General features: G+C 64.9%; 1 protein-coding gene across 1 annotated transcript in view; it reads right to left on the bottom strand.

The window, feature by feature from the left end:
- The window catches only part of PKD1 (polycystin 1, transient receptor potential channel interacting), a 41572-nt gene extending 25548 nt beyond the window's left edge, over positions 1–16024 (bottom strand). The window contains exons 1-6 of the mRNA XM_044234118.1: positions 15757–16024; positions 2316–2387; positions 2143–2214; positions 1716–1885; positions 788–1459; positions 478–661 (exon numbers count right to left, since the gene is read on the bottom strand). Coding sequence (XP_044090053.1) covers positions 478–661; positions 788–1459; positions 1716–1885; positions 2143–2214; positions 2316–2387; positions 15757–15971 — 1385 coding nt within the window. The 5' untranslated portion in view covers positions 15972–16024. The remainder of the gene's footprint in view (positions 1–477; positions 662–787; positions 1460–1715; positions 1886–2142; positions 2215–2315; positions 2388–15756) is intronic.
- Positions 16025–16839: the final 815 nt, after the last annotated feature.

Genomic DNA, 16839 nt, shown 5'->3' with positions numbered 1-16839 from the left:
CCGGCTATCGCCAGGGACCTTGACTGTTCTGGGCCTCGATTTCCCCTTCTGGACACCAAGAACATCCAGGGTATGAGACACAGTCTGGTCGGCCCTTTCCAGAGCCTTGGGGAGAAATGGGCACGACCTGCCGGGGGCAGGGGTGGGCCGGCTACAAGGAAGCACCATTCCTCACGGTCTGGGGGGCCAAGGGCAGTCTCCATGGTCACAACAGAACCGGCCCTACTCCTGCCAGGAAGGGCTCAGTGAGGACAGCAGGGGTGGTGGGCCCGCAGGACCTGAATGCATCCCCCACGCCCACATCTTTGTCCCAAGAGCTGATGGCAATAGCGTCCGCCAAGCAAGACAGGGTCCTCGGCCGCCATCAGGCCTGCCAGCTGGACTCGGGCCTCTGGCCACCCCCACCTCTCCTCCAGCCCTGCCCCAGCATTGTGGGGACCCCCACCTGACAGCCTCTCCGGGGTGGGGGGTGGGTACCTGGTGACCTGGGAGACCAGGAAGCGCTGGACAGCAGGACTGTCCACCATGGCCAGGGCAGCCCCGGCCCAGGCCCGGCACTGCTCCTGTGCCTGCAACCAGGCGGCCTTCTCAGCCACCAGGCGGTAGCAGTGCCCGTTGTCCGGGAAGATCACGGTGTCTGGGGGGCAGAGCGGATGCACCACTGGGGGGGTCAGCGGGCAGAGAAGGGGCGTCAGCATGTGCCCAACCAGCACCGACCCACCCCCGCTCCAGCCCCCAGGGGTGAGTGAGGGGAGGGACGGCCCAGGCCCAGGGCGAGGGCACCCACCCCGGGCTGGCTCCTCGTCCACAGCCACGATGCTGTACGCGGCCTGGAGGTCCGAGCCGCCACGGTTCCGGACGCCGAGCTTGAGGGTCTCATTGCTGCGCACCGAGACCAGACATGAGAGCTCCAGGGCTGCGGGAGCTGCCTCCACCCGCACCTCAGCCTCCAGCTGGGCCGAGCCGGCCCCCACGGCCAGCACCGCCGTCACATGGTAGCGTCCCGGCAGCACGTAGCGGTGAGTGGTGGCCGCACCGGCAACGTCCACCCGGGGGGAGCCATCGCCAAAGTCCCAGCGTGTGGAGCGGATGGGCAGGGAGGCGGTGACGCGGAAGGCTGCCGGCTGCCCAGAAGACAGGGGTCCCTGAGGCCCCAGCAGGGCAGCCCCTGGGGAGGCAGGGAAGGTGTCCTGCAGGATGGTGGGGCCCCGGCAGGCAGGGGCGAGGGTCGATGGCGTGCTGGAGCAGAAGGGCAGGCAGGCCGCAGAGGCGTTGGGGGGCTGGGCCGCCCCGCACAGGCACCAGCCCTGGTCTGAGAGGGCCCCGAGGCTCTGGCCGGCGGCAAAACAGAAGGCACTGCAGGCCTCAGGTGTGAGCGGGCCCTCGTGGGCAGCCGAGAAGGCCGCCAGCAGCACGGCACCCGAGCTGTTGTCAGGAAGGCAGGCAACGTAGTCCTCACCTGGATGGAGCACACGGGCTGGTCCCTGGCACGCCCGCTCCCTGTGTCCCACGTGCCCTCATCTACAGCTCTCCTCACCTCCTGCCTGCACCGTCCCCTGGGTCCACAGGACCCTGCTGACCCCCAAACCGGTCTGTCTCCGCTGCTATGTTTATTGCCCACCCCCCCACCCCCTGCCGCAGCTGCTGGCCCTCGAGCACCTACCAGAATCTGCCCAGCAGGAAAGCCCCAGCCGGCCCACTCCAGCCATACTCACCACAGCCGCCATCTGACAGGGGGACGCCGAGGAGGGGCCGGCCAGCGACGGGGCTGGGCCCGGCACACGTGGCCGCCTCGGGCCGAAGCACACGAACCCGCTGCTCCTCCGCCCAGCGGGGCAGCCAGGCCAGACCACAGTCACACTCCAGGGGGTTTCCGCTCAGGTTTCTGCGGGGTGGGGGGCCAGGCCGGGCGCTCAGCAGAGGGTAGGGCAGGGGCCCGGAGGAGGGGTCACTGCTAGCCTCAACCCAGGAAGCAGGGGCCTGGGGTGCCCTCCCCAGTGCAGCACCCCGCTGCCCCATGGCCCCAGACGAGCTCCAGCAGGCAAGCAAGAGGCCCCCAGCGCCTGCTCTCAGACGGGAATGGGCATGGAGGCCAGGTCAGGAGGGCAGGGAGGGCAACTACTGACGCCAAAAACAACTTACATCTCAGTTAAATTAAATAAATTAGCAAATACTCCTTCTTCTAAAGTAGAAATCTTGTTGTTACTTATGTCCCTGGAAGAAAAGGAAGGATTCAGCAAGGTTGGAAAGAAGCCCCCATAAATGCAACGGTGACAGGCAACCGCCGTCCACCCACTCCGCGGGGGGACACTCACAGCTCTGTCAGTGTGGACAGGTTTGCCAGGAGCCCGACGTCCAGTGCCCGGAGCAGGTTGTGGGAGACATCTCTGGGGAACAAAGTGGTCACCGTCAGCGCCAGAGCCCCAGACAGGGCACAAAGGAAACCCAGGCCCACCTACTTGCGGCCAGGACAGAGGATCCCAATGACTGGACTACGAGAGGGCTGGGAGCCCGCAGGACCCCGTCCACACCCCGCCCCATGCCCCTTCTCTGCCCAGCACTAGGCCCCCCAGCAGTTCCAGTCCCCCACGCCCGGGCCTGGCAGCACCGTGCCACGTGGGGTCTGGAACACAGCAGGGCAGCCTAAGGGTCTCCAGGGCCAGGGGCCTCACTGTTGCTAGCATGGGGGAGGGGGTCTCAGAATGCCCCCAAGACACAGTAGGGCACAAGGACCAGGTAAGCAGGGAGGGGGCCCTGGGGGACCACCTCCTCTCAGAGCTACTGTGACAGGCCACAGCAAACACCGAGGTTGATAGGACCCCAGGACAAACACCGGCGCGGTCTATAAGGCAACACACGGGTTCAACAAGAAGCATGACCGGGCAGGAATCGCAGAGGCCGGCTGAACTGTGAGGCAGGCGCCGGGTCCAGCTGTGCCAAGTTGGGCTGGACCCTCCAGAGACGGCCTGGGCATGTCAGCACGAGGACATGGTGGGCCGGGGGCGGGGCCGGCCCTCCGCAAGCCCCGGGAGGTTCAACACCAGCTGGGTCCGGGGAGTGGGACAAAGCCCAAAGCCACAGGTGACAGTCCGGTAGAGCCTCCCTGACTGAGAGAACACAGGAGGGCACCACCCGCAGGTCACAGCGTCAAGTACCGGCAGAGGCGAAGCAGCAAGGCAAGCGGGGCCAAGTACAGAAAAGATGCAACCTCCGCGCGGAGCGTCGTCAGTGAAGCCGGACTGCAGACCGGGCAGTGCTGGCCGCGTCCACGTGGGGTCCGCTCTACACAGGCACGGCTCCCAGACGGAGTGGAGCCCAGCTGGCCAGGAAAACCAGCCCAGGACGCATCGTTAACCCAAGACACACAGAGGTCATGGATGTGAGGAGATGCACCCCTGACAGCAGCAGCCCCAAAGCACTTTTACCCCCAAACTGTGAATGGTTCAGAACCATGACCCTTGGAGCTGGTGACACCCCCCCCCCAGGAGGGTCAAAGCCCTTCCAAAAACATGCTCTGCGGCTAACCGCGCCACTGTCCCTCCCAGGCTGGAGGTGGAGGCCAGGGTCGCGCCTACCCATCCCCTCCCCTGACCTGGTAGACGCCTCCGGTCACCTGCTTCACTGTACCCTCCTCACCTCTCCCCTCCCGGGGCCCCCATGTCTGAGCAGCCTCGTCGGGGCCTCCAAACTGATGAGGCCTGGGACTCACCCGCAGAGCCTCTGCCCTCGCAGGTGTCACCGCTCGCCCTCACATGTCCCCAGAATGCCTCTCCCGGGACCTACCCCGGCCCCCAGTGACCACCCAGTCGTGCAGAGGTGGAGGTCTGCCGATGCCTTCTCCTGGCCCAACCGCTTCCTGCTCCTGCCAGCCCAGCTCCTCCTACACTCAGATCCCACCTACCCCAACCACAGCCTGGTCCAGACACCTGTCCCTGGGCACCTGGCTGCCGCAGCCCTTCCTATCAAGGCTCCTGAGGCAGCCTGGGGGTGTCCAGCTCCCAATAGCCACCCTCAGGGATGTCCCTGCTCCCAATACAGCAGGACCTTAGAGCAGGCTGGTGTGGAAACAAGGTCCTGCTGGGAGAGCCGAGGTGCACACAGGCCCCTGAGGACGTGGGGAGGAGGGTGTCCCAGTGCTTTGCTGGCTGGGATGCTCGGAGCCACACCCCCGGCCCGGCTCCTGATGCCGCGGACCACGTCTGGAACCAGGCTCTGGAAATGACCCCCAGGCCACACAGGGTCGCGTGGAGACCATAGAAGGCTGGGGGCTGCAAACTGGGCTGCTGCCGGGCCACTCCGCCACCCTGGTCTGGGTCCTGTGACCCAAGTGGGGAGCCAGGCCCAGGGGGGCTCCCATTCCCCTGGATGGTGAGATGGGCAGGGCTGGAACTTCCGTGGGGACCAGGTGGGGCTAAGGCCTGGGGTTTCCACCTGGAGCAGCCCCCCCCAGTGCCGGGACCAGGATGCCACAGATGCTCCTCCCCTCACCTGTGGGGAGACACAGGGTGCACAGGGGCAGCGCCCGGAGCCCATCCAGCCGCCAGCAGGGGCAGCCCCCTCAGCACACAGACCAAGAGAAATCCAGTCACAAAACCAGCCCCTCCCCTGAAACTGTTCAAACAAGATCTAAAGAAAGTGCTGGAAAGGGGCGCACCGTGACAGCTCCAGCTTGAGAGCAGGCAGGTCCCCTGAGTTTTCCAAACTCGCGGTACCCTTGAGTAGGAGAAGTGGGGTGTGCAGAAATGGACAGACAGGCTGCCCTGGGGGCCCGGAGTGGGGGCCTCAGAGGGGAACGGGAGGCAAGGAGGCTGGCAAGGGGCACCAGGAGCCCCATCGAAGAGGAGGCTGGGGCAGCGAGGCCTCCTCAAGAAGAAGCACTGCTGCTGACGCAGGCTCGGACCAGAGCCCTGCCCTGTCCCAGCTTGGTGGCCTGACGGGGCGCTGGTCTCACTGAGCTCGGGTTTCCCATCTGGGGGAGGGCGGGCACGGAGAGACAGCGTGCATGTGTGTGGCTATGTGCCCAGGTCTTTCTCCACCCAGAACTGGGGCTCCAGGAACACCAGGGCTGGAGAGGACTTTGGGGGCCAGGGGACACGGGGACAAGACCCGCTGGCAAGGTCAAGTGTGCCCCCCACAGTGGAGCCTAGATTGCCCTGTCCCTCCTCACACGTGGCGGGGGAGGGGTGCTTTCTGGCTGGCAGGCCAGGCCTTCCTCTGGGGTACACGGCCTGCCCCGCGCTGCTCAGGTTCCCCCCAGCCGGCCCGTACCCGCTCCTGGGATGGGGTAGGGGGTTGGGCCAGGCAAGGAGACCAGTGAGAGGCAGCCGGACTCCCACCCACGGTCAACCACGATGCTCTAGCGTGGAGTTGCCATAGCAGAAGGAACCTCCCGGTATCTATGCCTCTGAAGAAAGCAGCAGCCTGCAGGGCACAGGAAGCCACAGGGAGAGCATCCAAGAGATGGGGCAGGGGGGTGGCAGGACAGGAGGGTGAGCATGGGCGAGACCCACCAGGGGCTCCCGGGGCAGCTTCCCAGCCTGGGCCTCAGGCAGAAGAGGAAAGAAAAAAGGAAAATCCCTAAAGTGTTCTCCACATCCCATTCTCTGGAAAATCCATCATGAGTGGCAGCTCTGGGGACTGCTGGTGGCGCCTGAGAACCCTGGGGCGGCGGGGGTGGGGGCAGGCCAAGCTCAGCGTCCAGGCCTGTTGGGACACAGCTGACCCTGGCCTCACTGGCCTGTGACTCCAAGCCACCCTCGGCCAAGTCCTCCACCCAGCTCTGTCTGGCCCAGCAGCCCCATCGAGGCTCCCCTCCCCCGCACGCCAAAGGCCCTACCATCAGTCACACACAGTCCTAGCCACTGCTCCAGGTCCCAGCTGAGCCCCTTCCCCCCAGCACTCACCTGGGCCCAGAAAACATCAGCAGGCTCCCCCAGGATCCTGCTCAGCTACGGTCCCTGCCCTAAGGACACACTAGGCCCTAAGCCCCAGCCCCAGGGTGTGGGAGCAGCTGTGTGGGGCAGGCCGCATGGCTAATGGTGCACACTGGGAGAGAGGGGAAGGGCAGAGGAGACACTAAGGGGGAGCTGTGGGGGTCACCGGGATGGGGACATGGAACAGAAACCACTGGTGGGGTCCTCACTCTGTCCCACAGCCACTTGTCCACATTAGTTCTTGTCATCAGCATGCTGGTGGAAGGCCAAGGAGGCCTTAAGCCAGCCCTGCCCCCACACCAGGGTTCCCTAGGTCCCACAACGGCAGGGGAGACACAGCAGGCCCAGGGAGACCCCAAAGGAAGAAAGCAGCAGGGCTGGCCGAGCAGCGGCCAGCCCCTACCGGGAGAAGGGCCAGCAGCCTGGCTGGACAGCACCCCTGAGAGGTCTTGGGCCAAGCAGGGCCCACCCTCTGGGCCAGCTAGATGCTCCCCAGCCCCTCCAAGGCCCACTCAAGCCAACTCCACAGATCCTAAGGTCAAGACTGGAGGGGTCAGACCAGCTTAGGGAGGAGGTGGGTGACCTGGGGACCCACACACTACCAGGTGACAGGCATATACCCATGAAAGCATAAGACACGTGTCACCTCCCACGTGTCACCTCCCCAGGCACCAGGGATCAGATTGAGAGGCTGGCCTTCCCTCTCCTCCCCCACAGGGACCCAGCAGTCCACTGGGGATCCCCGGCTGTCCCCCAGGCTCTCCCTGCCTCCCAGACCAGACACTGTCATGAGGGGGGACACCAGCCTCCCCCGGGGTAAAGGCGCCCAAGAGCATGCCCCTGGCCATCTGGGGCTGCTCTTTCCTGCTGCAAGCAGGAGCTTGGGCGAGGGTCCTCGCTCGTACCACAAGCTGGAGGTGCTCAGCAGAAGGTGCTCAAGGGCCCCCGTGGCGAGCAACAGCAGCTCCCCTAGCCCCGTCCGCACACGACTCAGCACCTGCATCCCACCCGTGCTCACATCAGGGCCCGCATGGGAGGAGGGGAGAAGGGCGCCCAGGAGACGGGAAAGGGTCAGGGTACATGAAGGTAGAAGCCAAGGAGGGGGTGGTCACAAGCAGGTCTGGAGCGTTCCTGAGCCTGGGGTGACTGCTAGAGCAGTCTGCCCTTCTGGTGCTGAGGCACTGGAGGTCCCAGGGAAGCTGGGACCCTGCCCTGCAGCCCTGAGCAGCCTCAGTTTCCTCCGGTGCCAAGGAGAGGAGTGGCCCGTGTGCCCGTTCCCCAGTCCAGATGCTGGGCGGGGTCTGGGGGCCAGCCGGAGCCCCCAAGGAAACATCTGCACATTCCAGACGCATGTGGTCAGCGGCGGGGGCGAGTGCCAGGCCCCAGCCCATCACCCCCACCCCTGCGCTGGCCGCCGCACTGGAAACAGGGCTTGGGGGGAACGGGCTCCGGAGGGGCCGCAGCCGAGGTTATGTAACCCACTCCTCCCAAGCCAGCAGCTGCCTCCTCCCTCCTCTGGGAGGACAGGACAGCCGCGCTGGCGGGACAGAAGGTACCCGCTCCCCCATCCAAGGCCCAGGGCTCCATTCTCCTCCCTCCATCACCAGGAATGGCAGCCCTGGCCGGCCCGTCCTCTCCCTGAGGTGCTGCCAGGTTCTCCTGAGCCTAGCAGGGAGGACCCCCGACACATCCCCTCAGGAGCCAGGCCTGGCCCAAAGGGGAGTGGCTATAGTGCGGTGCCTGCCCTGCCCCCCACCCCTGGGACCCAGGGCTGGCGACGCTGCGTCTGGGTAGGGGGGAGACTGGGGGCGTGGAGGGGGCCAGGCTGCCGGGAGCACCAAGCCAGTTTGAGCGTAATAACCTCATTCTGTTTTCGTTCTGTCTATTTATGGTGAGCAAGGCTGGCTTCCAGGGCCGGAAATGATGATGTGTAAATTAATGAATTCGAGTTTAGGAAGGAGTGGATTTGCAGACAAACACGCGGACAGGGCCAGCTGGGGAGGGGGCAGAGGCAGGCTCTCCAGGGAGGGGCCCGCCAGCCCAGGGCGGCATGGAGGGGCTGTCTCAGCCTCCAAAGTGAGGGGGAGAGGCCCAGCCTGGGAAGATCCCAACCTCACAGCGTTTTACGGGGGCCCCCGTCACCGGAGTTCTGCCCTCCCGCTACTGAAGTCTCAGCAGGACGGGCCTACACAGCCAGTGTGCTGCTGCTTCCCACCTAGGAAGCCCCTGTGGCCGAAGGCCAGGACAGGGAGGGGAGCTCAGGCCTGTAGGGAGGGCCCGAGGGGTGGGGAGTCCTCCACACCTGGACAGACCAATGTGCCCCGAGGCAGCCACCTTGAGACCCTTAACAAGACAGGGTGCTGCCCCCCCCAGGAGAGGGTCTGGGGATTTGAGGCCCCCTTCAGGGTAAGGGGAGGCAAAGGACCAGACAGAAGGGTGCCCAGCCTCCCTCCGGATCCAGCACCCGTGCTCGGGAACTGCACTCAGACCTGTCACAATCAGCCAGGCAAGGAGTGACCAGCCCATTCCACAGGTGGGAATGCTGAGGCTTGGGGAGGCAGCCCTGCTCATCCCACCATGTGTCCCCAGAATCGGGAGACTGAAGGAGAAAGGCTGTGCTCTTCCCCATCCTGGCTGGGGAGCTGGCACATGGCCTCAGGCTTTCCAGCCCAGCGTGGCTAGCCATCCCATCGCCCCCTCAGCTGCTGGGCATGGCCAGTGACATGAAACCAGCCTGACCCAGGGCTCCAGAGCGGTTTGCAGGCCCCGGGCCCTAAGGCCAACAGTGCTGTCAGCCTTTCCCCGAGCACTGGCCTCATTCTCTGCTTCCACCAGAAGCAAAGGAAGCCCTTCCCAGGGTGGCCCCAGAGCATCCTTCAGGGCACAGGGGGCTGCTAAAGTCAGGGACACCACACCTGGCCAGGCCTGGGCCCACAGGCACCTCGGGGAAAGAACGAGCCCTGCCCACCTTGGCCGCAAACGCAGCCCCTTCCCTGGCACGGGCGGCTGGGCACCACTGGGCCCCTTGGCAGAGACGGCTGCCAAGCCACAAAGAACGAGGTGTTCCGGGAAACAAGGACGTGAGCTGCATTTTCCAGCTGCGTTCTGTTCAGCAGCAAAACTGCAAGCACGCTCCGGCCGGCGCCCCCGAGGCCCGCGGCCCACCCCATGGACACGGCCCCGCCTTGGCCAGCCCGAAAGGCACAGGCACCCAGCTTCCAGGGCCAGACGGCCGCCACCACCCCAGACAGCAGTAGGACAAACGGGATGTTTTCATTCCAGAGTGTTCCACGGGCTGGGCCCGTCTGGGTTCCTGCTGCTGGCGCTGGCCGCTGCAGAGTGTTCCGGAAAGGAAAATGTGCATCTCCATCCAAAATGGCTTCCTCACTTGAAACCAAGCCTCAGCCCGGGTCTTGCTCAAGAACCAGGGTCTCCCAAGAGCTGTGAGGGAGCACAGGTGGCAGCAGAAGCACTCCCCCATCCCATGGGCAGCATGTGGGGGCGGGAGCCACATCCTCCAGGGCCACCCAGTCAGCTGTCAGAAGACGATGGCCAGTGACAAGTCGCCCAGGGTCAAGGGCAGAACAACCAAGAGAGGAGAAGGAGGCCCCTATGGGAACAACCAAGAGAGGAGAAGGAGGCCCCTATGGGAAATGCCCTGGTCTCAGGCCCCGGGAGAGGGAAACTGAGTCTCACCGACACGACAAGTGAGCTGACCAGGGTGTGCTGGGCATGTGACAGCAGAGGCCAGCGGCAGGGCCAAGGTCAGGGGCACCAAGCAGCCCTCGTGGCCATGGATTTCAGGCCCGCGCCATCCCCCCAGCTCCCAGCACAAGGTGAACGCGGGAAGCGACGCACTCTAGTCACACATCAAAACTTCACTGTGTCCCAAATGTACACCTGAACATGTCAGGTGCATAAAACTGAGACCCAAACACCAGAGGAGTGTGCCAGGGTCCCGACTCCCAGCAATGGCACGGCCATGTGCTGAAGACGCCTCTGAGGTCAGAGCAGAGCGGGCAGCAAGGCTCGTGGACCTCGGGCCTCCCTGGGCTCCCCCGTCCCCCTATCCGGCATGTGGTCTGAGTGACGCAATGACTGGCACACGTGTTCAGGGGTACTCTCCATGCACCCGTCAGTATGGCAGGTGGCAAGGACCCATCTCCTGGTGGCCAGTGCTTGGGGACAAGGTAATGGGCTCTGAGAGTGTGGACAGAAGGGAGCCAAGGGGCCACTCTGGCACGGGTTACAGCTACCGTGGCCCCAGCACTGAGCCCCGCGGGCATGCCCACAACCCCAGAAGGGCCTCCACTTGCGATGCCCACCTGGTGAGTGAGGGGACCGAAGCTCAGGAAGGCTGAGTGACACGGCCAAGGTCATGCAGGAAATGGAGGAGATGGGATATGAGCCAGGTCTGATCCAGGGGCAGAATCCCAAGTCCGGGGTCCCCATGCCTCCCTCCCAGAACCAGACAGAAAGTCCGTGGGAAGGGCCGTAGCACAGAGAGCAGAGGGACACTGAGGATAGAGCTGCCGGGAAGGGTTGAGCCAGCAGCCAAGGCCAGAGCCCAGAGCCCAGCCAGTCCCACACGGTCCCACCGGGGAGCCCCCACCCCCACCAGCACCGGGGGCCAGGCCCATGTGCAGCCCCAGGGCTGTGCCCCAGAGCATGCTCATGCAGTCATGTCTCTGCCGCAACCTCCAGCCGTGTGACCCCAGGAAGTGACAGCCTCGGGGAGCATCAGTTTCCTGGTCTATAAAATGGGACAAAGAGTGCTTCCAAGCCCACAGCACCGTGCAAGATACCGTGACAGAAAGGACAGAATAGGCTTTGCAAGGAGCCCAGTGCATGGCAAGCGCGGACAGAGGGGATGACCCAGTGGCGGTGCGCGGGGTGCACACCCATGGCCATTTCCAGAGATCTGGTCTTCCATTCGGAGCCGCCTCACATGGTACAAAGCTCCCAACTGTGAAGCGGACAACCCGCCGGTTTCTGGTGAGTTCTCGAGGTCGTGCGACGAGCGCCATCTCCTTCCACCACAGTCTCACTCCCAAACCGACACCCCAACCCCGCCCCCACCAGATACACCAGTCTGCTTTCGGCTTCCACGGACTGGCCTGTTCCAGACGTTTCCTACCAAGGAAATCATTCCACACGTGGCCTCTTGGGTCCGGCTGCATTCAGTGAGCACATCTTCGGGGCCTGCAGGGGTTGGGGCAGGTGTCGGGGCTCCTGTGGGCGGCTAAGTAGCGCTCCAGCGAGTGGGAGACCACGTTCTGTTGCTGGACCCCTGCGCTGTCCCCACGTTCCAGCTCCGGGGAACCCTACGCGGTGAGTGTGTGTGTACAGACTTCCGTGTGGACCCAGGTTTCCCTTCTCTCGGGTACACACAGAGGAGCCGGCAGACAGGTCCCAGCATGCCGCCCTGTGCCGCGGCCACCAGAAGCGGGTGGGGGGCCGACGTGTCCACACCCTCCAGATGCCGGCTGCCATCCGCCTTCAGAGACGGCCGCCCACACGGGCGTGTGGGGCACAGTGCCGCGGCCCCCTGCATCTCCCCAGAAGCCACGTGTGCGGTGTCCACTCAGGCTGGCGGGGCAGGTGTTCCTCTCTGGAGGTATGTCCACTCAGGCCCTTCACCCACCTGCTAAGTGGACCCTTTATCTCACTGGCGTGGAGAATCCACAAGAAGCCCCGCTGCTGCTGTGGTCTTCAGGTCTTCAACAAGCCTTCTGGCTGCGAGTCCCTTGCCAGGTGAGAGGCTTGCAGGCGCTCTCCACCGGGCAGCGGCGTGGTGGGTGGGCATGCTCCCCTCAAGGGCAGGTCCTCTGACTCCCAGGTGCCGCCCAGCTCCCGACTGGAACCTGCTGCTCCATGCTGCTCCCTTCAAGAACCAAGCGCTGCAGATGCAGCCCGAGCCTCCCCATCACCTCCCGGCCCCAGCAGGAAGCCCTCCTACAGCACGTCCTGGCCACAGCTCTCGCCAACGGGCATCCGTGTCCCCTCAGGAAACTGCCAGTACACATGCGTTTACATCCTCAATTCCAAGCACCAGCCGGCCATGCTGCGCACCTCAGGGGACGCGAGAGTGAGAGCTGCCGGGTATGTAGGACGCTGGGACCCTCTCGACACCCATCCCTACCCAGCAGCCAGTGTTCTGTGCCCCTTCTGTCTGGGACCCTTCAGGGCTGTCCCCAGCCGTCTAGATAAGGGCCGCATATGCAGCCCCAGACCCTCCTCTGGGCTGTCCCTTGTCTGGGTGCTCTCTCTCAGACCTTTCAATGTCACCTACACTGGTGGCCCCCAGGGAGCCCTCCAAAGCAGCCCCTCCCCATTGCCAGCGTCACGGTGATATCCAAGCCTCAGAGACACCCCACACAGGGCCCGGCTCACAGCAGCCAGGCTCTCTGCCTGGTGAGGGTTTGGGGAAGGGACCCTCTGTGGTCTGGCCCGTCCTCAAGGCAGCAACACATGTGGCACATGCAGCCTAACATGTCACGCACACACCAGGCCCGTGTGCTCCCCCCAAGGCCCACCTCGCACCCATGTGCCATGCAGATGCGAGAGGCCTAGCCTCCGCCAGTCTCCCAAACTCTCCTGCCATTCAGGGGCCCAGGCGAAGAAGGGCAAGGCTCCAAGTACACCCCCAGCTGACAAGAGACCCCAAGGCCCTGAGATTTCCATCAATGAACCATGTCCCTACTGAGGCCCTAAGCCTCGTCCTAGACCAGTGGCTGAAGTCAGCAGCAAGAGCCCTGAGAAGTGGCTGGAAACCACACCTGAAACTGACAGACAACACTGGGAGCAGCACCGTCCCCTCTGAAGGGCCCCTGGCAACGAACATCCTGAGCCTCTGTGGGCCTGTCCACGCAGCAGCCGCCGGCCGCAAGCGCCTCCAGAGGACTGGAAATGTGGCTTCCCACACCATACCACCCTGCAGCGACTGTCCCACTACAGGAAACAGAAGGCAGGGGACACACTGGTTGACACCACAGGAGCAAGTCCAAACGCAGACGCTCTCGGCGCCACTGTCACCAGTCGCGTGAGGAGGGAAAGAGACGAGGGAGGGTAGATACATCATCGGAGGACAAAAGATGCCGACCAGCTGCACTGTGCGGCCCTTGTTTGGGTCCGGATTCAAACTACTAGAAGAACCGCAGACAACCAGAAACTTAAACATGCCGGCGCAGGTGGGATCAGGGAATCCCTCACCGTCTCGGGGTGACCACGGGGTGGCCAGACACCCCGAGACACCCAGCTCCTGGGTATACGCCACAGGACAGGACAGCCGGCCGCTGGCTCAAAGAAGGCAGGAGGTGGAGGCATGAAGGGGCAGGATGGAGGGCGAAGGGTCACAAGGTTCAGCACACAATTTTGTCTACCTCTGGGCCTACTCAAATTCACCACGAGAAAGATTTAAATCCGGGACAACAGCAACACTTTGCCGAGTAATGTCATCTCTCTCAGGCCACCTCCAGCAGCACCGCTAACCCAGCCCACCCTGCCTGCTGAGGCCTAAACGCCCCTGTGGGCCAGCCGTGGGCCTTATATTCAGGTCCGGCCCGTGACAGAGGTATCAGGCCTGAGCCCAGAAGAGGCGGTCGCCGGTACCACCCAGAAGGCAGGGCTGTGGGGCACACCTCACCTGGAAGGCTGCCTGACATCTATGCACTCAGCCCCTCTGCTTTAGAGAGGACTCCCCTGTCTCCCTCTCCCCGAGGACGGGGCTTGTTGGATTGACAGGCAGAATGGCTGGGGGCTGGGGGAACCAGGAGAGAGCCCAGTTTCTCTTCAGTTCCTGGTCCCCAGCCTCCAGAAATCTCCCACAGGTAGCTTTGGAGTTTAAAGAACACCGTAGGGTCTCCCCGTTCTTCATCCCCCCGTGTCTCAGGGTTCCAATGCAAGCTCAGAGGGGCCAGCAACCCTGGGAATCCTGCCAGCTCCAGCCGGGCCAGGCAGGCCGCCAGCTCCCAGGACCTCCAAAACCCAGGAGCAGATCCTACAGGGACACATGCAAGGCTCTAGTCTTGGGGTCCATCACTGTGCCCAAGAGGCTCCAGAGCCCACACCCTGCTGCAGGCCCCCGACTGAGCCCCCCGCATTGTTTACTTCCTACACAGCTCCTGGAGGCCAGCTCAGCACCATGTCCTGGGGAAGCAGAGCATAACCAGAAGGAGCCAGGCCTGACCTCAGCAGCTTCCCAGCCCCCTGGAAACGGAGGCATCTTTACCCACAGGATCCAGAAACGAGGACCAGATCCAGTTATCCTGGTGAAGGCAATAAGCCCATCTCCACAGAGACAGCCGGGATGGCAAATGCTCAAGGGGTCAGGCAGCAAAGCAGCAGGCCCACCGTGACCCTCCCTCAGGACCCCCAGCTAGTCCTGGAGGACCTGCTCTTCCCCCACCCCAATCCCACGCACCAAAGCCCCAAAGACCTCCAGAGCACACAGGAGAAATATCCACCCCTACTCCACCCACCTACTCCCCAGCATCCAAATTCATCTGAACGCTGACCATTGGTCCCCAAATTAAAGGCAGCCATGCGCTGGAGGCACCCAGGGAATATTACAGAACCAAATTCCAGGACCCATCCCCAGATTTCACAAGCCTGAGGATGCTAAATGCCCCCCTGTGGATTCCAGCATGTGGCCAAAGACAGCTGGGAGTCCTGCTTCTCAAAGTGCCCAAGAAACAGGGCCATAGGAATGCCGACCGGCAGACCTGAGCCGGTAGCTAGCCCAGGGACAACTGTCTGCAAATGCTGGTCCCATGCACCCTGTCATTCCAACTCCGGGTCCTGAGCACCTCAGTCAAACCCAGCTCTGCCACGTGCTGGCCACAGCTTGTTACCTGGGCAAGTCCCAGCACCTGAGTCTGTGTTCTCGTGTGTAAAAAGCCATCTTCGCCGTACCTCTGCCTCTGAGGGCATCCATCACAGCCAGAGCCTGGCACACGGCTAACAAACTGACAAGTTCTCCAAGGAGGCTACACCATCACTTCCAAAACGGAAACTGGACAACAGCCCGCCAGCGTTCGGAACTACTTCTGCAACCTCACATGCCCAATGTCCGGGGACCACATCAGAGCCCTTGACGGGTCCCTCCCGTCCTGCCCCACTCCCGCACAACTCCCTTGCCCTGGCCACACGGTTCCCGCCTGAGGTCCTCCTGCCACCTTCCCACTCCTCCTCAAGCATCGGGCCAAGCCTCCGACATCCTTCACATCTCTGTCCAGACCCCTCTTCCGGGAGGCCTTCCCCGCCATCCCAGACGGAGCTCTCCTCTCCCCGGCTTCCCGCTGCAGGGCTCCCAGGTGCAGAGCATCTCCCAGGCCAGGCTGCATCCTGTTAGTCCGTAATTGGCGTCTAAGTGTCGGCCGGTTCCCTTCGAACACCTTCCACCCTGCCCCCGCGCGCTGTCTCAGGTCCCCCATCAACTCGCGACTGCGGAGCCCCACCCGGTGGGACCTTTCTGCGTTTGCAGACGCCGGGATTCTTCGGCTTCGCCCCAGCCCAGGCCAGGGGGGCTGAGGGCCGCCCGCGGTCCCGGGTTTTCCTTATTTAGTCGGGCCGACCTCACTGCGCTGGAGCCTCGCCCTGGGAGAGGCCTGGCCCGCACTCCGTTTCCCCTTCAGAGGCCGGGGACGCGCCCACGCCCTGCGAGGCCCGCCAGGCCGGCGGCCTGCCCGGCCGGGCCTCTCCCCGGAGCCGAGGGTGCAGGCGCGCCGAGGCCGCCCCACGCCCGGGGCGCCCCCGAGTCCCGGCGCCCGCCCGGCGCCATGGCAACCGCCCGGCCCTCAGCGCGGGGCGGCGAGGTACTCACAGCGCGGTGGCGTCGGTGGGGATGCGCAGCGCGGGTCCAAGCGTCCGCAGTCCGCGGCCAGAGCAGTTGACGCGGCAGGCGGAGCCGGGCGCCGGGCCGCAGAGGCAGGGGGGCGCGCACGGCCCGCAGCCGCGCCCGGTGTCCCCCGCCAGCGCCCCAAGCCACAGGCCCAGGCCCAGGGCGAGCGCCAGGCGGGCGGGCGCGGCGGGCAGCATCGTCAGGGCAGCGCGCGCATGGCCCCGGCCCGGCCCCGAGCCCCCCTCCCCGAGCCCCCGAGCCCGCCCGGCGCCGGTGGCCGCGGCTCAGGCGGGGCCCGCGGACGGCATGACGGGGCGCGGGGCGGGATTCGGCGGCAGCCGCGGCCTGTCTGCCTGCGCGACGTCCGCTCGGCGCTCGGGCCCGGCCGCGCTCTGCGTCCACGGCCGGCCGGTCGCGCGCTCGCGCTCTAGTGCGGGCCCGCCGCCGCCGCTCCTCCTCCTCCCGGCGCCGCGCGGGGCGGGCGGGGCGGGGCGTCTGTAGACCCCGCCCCTCGCTCTGCAGGTCGGCCGCGGGGGGGGGGGTGCCACCGGGCCCCGCCCCGTCCTGGCTCCGGGAGTGGGCGGGGCGCCGCGCGGCCTCCGGCTCTTCTCCAGCAGAGCGGCTGCGGGTCCTCTGCGCCGCTCCCCACCCGCGCCCTCGGGAGTCTGGTCCCCGCCGCGTCCGCGCGTCTCCGCCCGGCGCAGTCGCGAGCGTCGCGGCTGTGCAAACACGGTCAGGGATAAGCCCGCGGCGGGCGACCTCGGAGCATCTCTGTCCGGTGATGGCTCTGCCGTGTTCCAAGCGCCCCTCACGTGGTGGGCGCTCGGGGCAAACGCGCCGCCCCCGGCGGGCCTCAGCCAGAGGGGCCCAGTGCAGCATCCCCGCCGCCGCCCACCCGCCGGCCGAGCGAAGGAGGCTGCCTCTGCCGCCTGCGTCCCTCCAAATCTATAAACGAAGCCTCTGGGGGCTCTCAGGGCTGGGGGCACGGGGGGAGTCACTGCTAGTGGGTATGAGGTTTCCTTCTGGGACCGTGAGGACGTTCTGGAATTAGGTAGTGGTGCTGGG

The sequence above is a fragment of the Neovison vison genome, chromosome 14, assembly GCF_020171115.1.
Source record: "Neovison vison isolate M4711 chromosome 14, ASM_NN_V1, whole genome shotgun sequence".
NCBI classification, from domain to species: domain Eukaryota; kingdom Metazoa; phylum Chordata; class Mammalia; order Carnivora; family Mustelidae; genus Neogale; species Neogale vison.
This window is presented reverse-complemented; position numbering and strand designations above follow the sequence as displayed.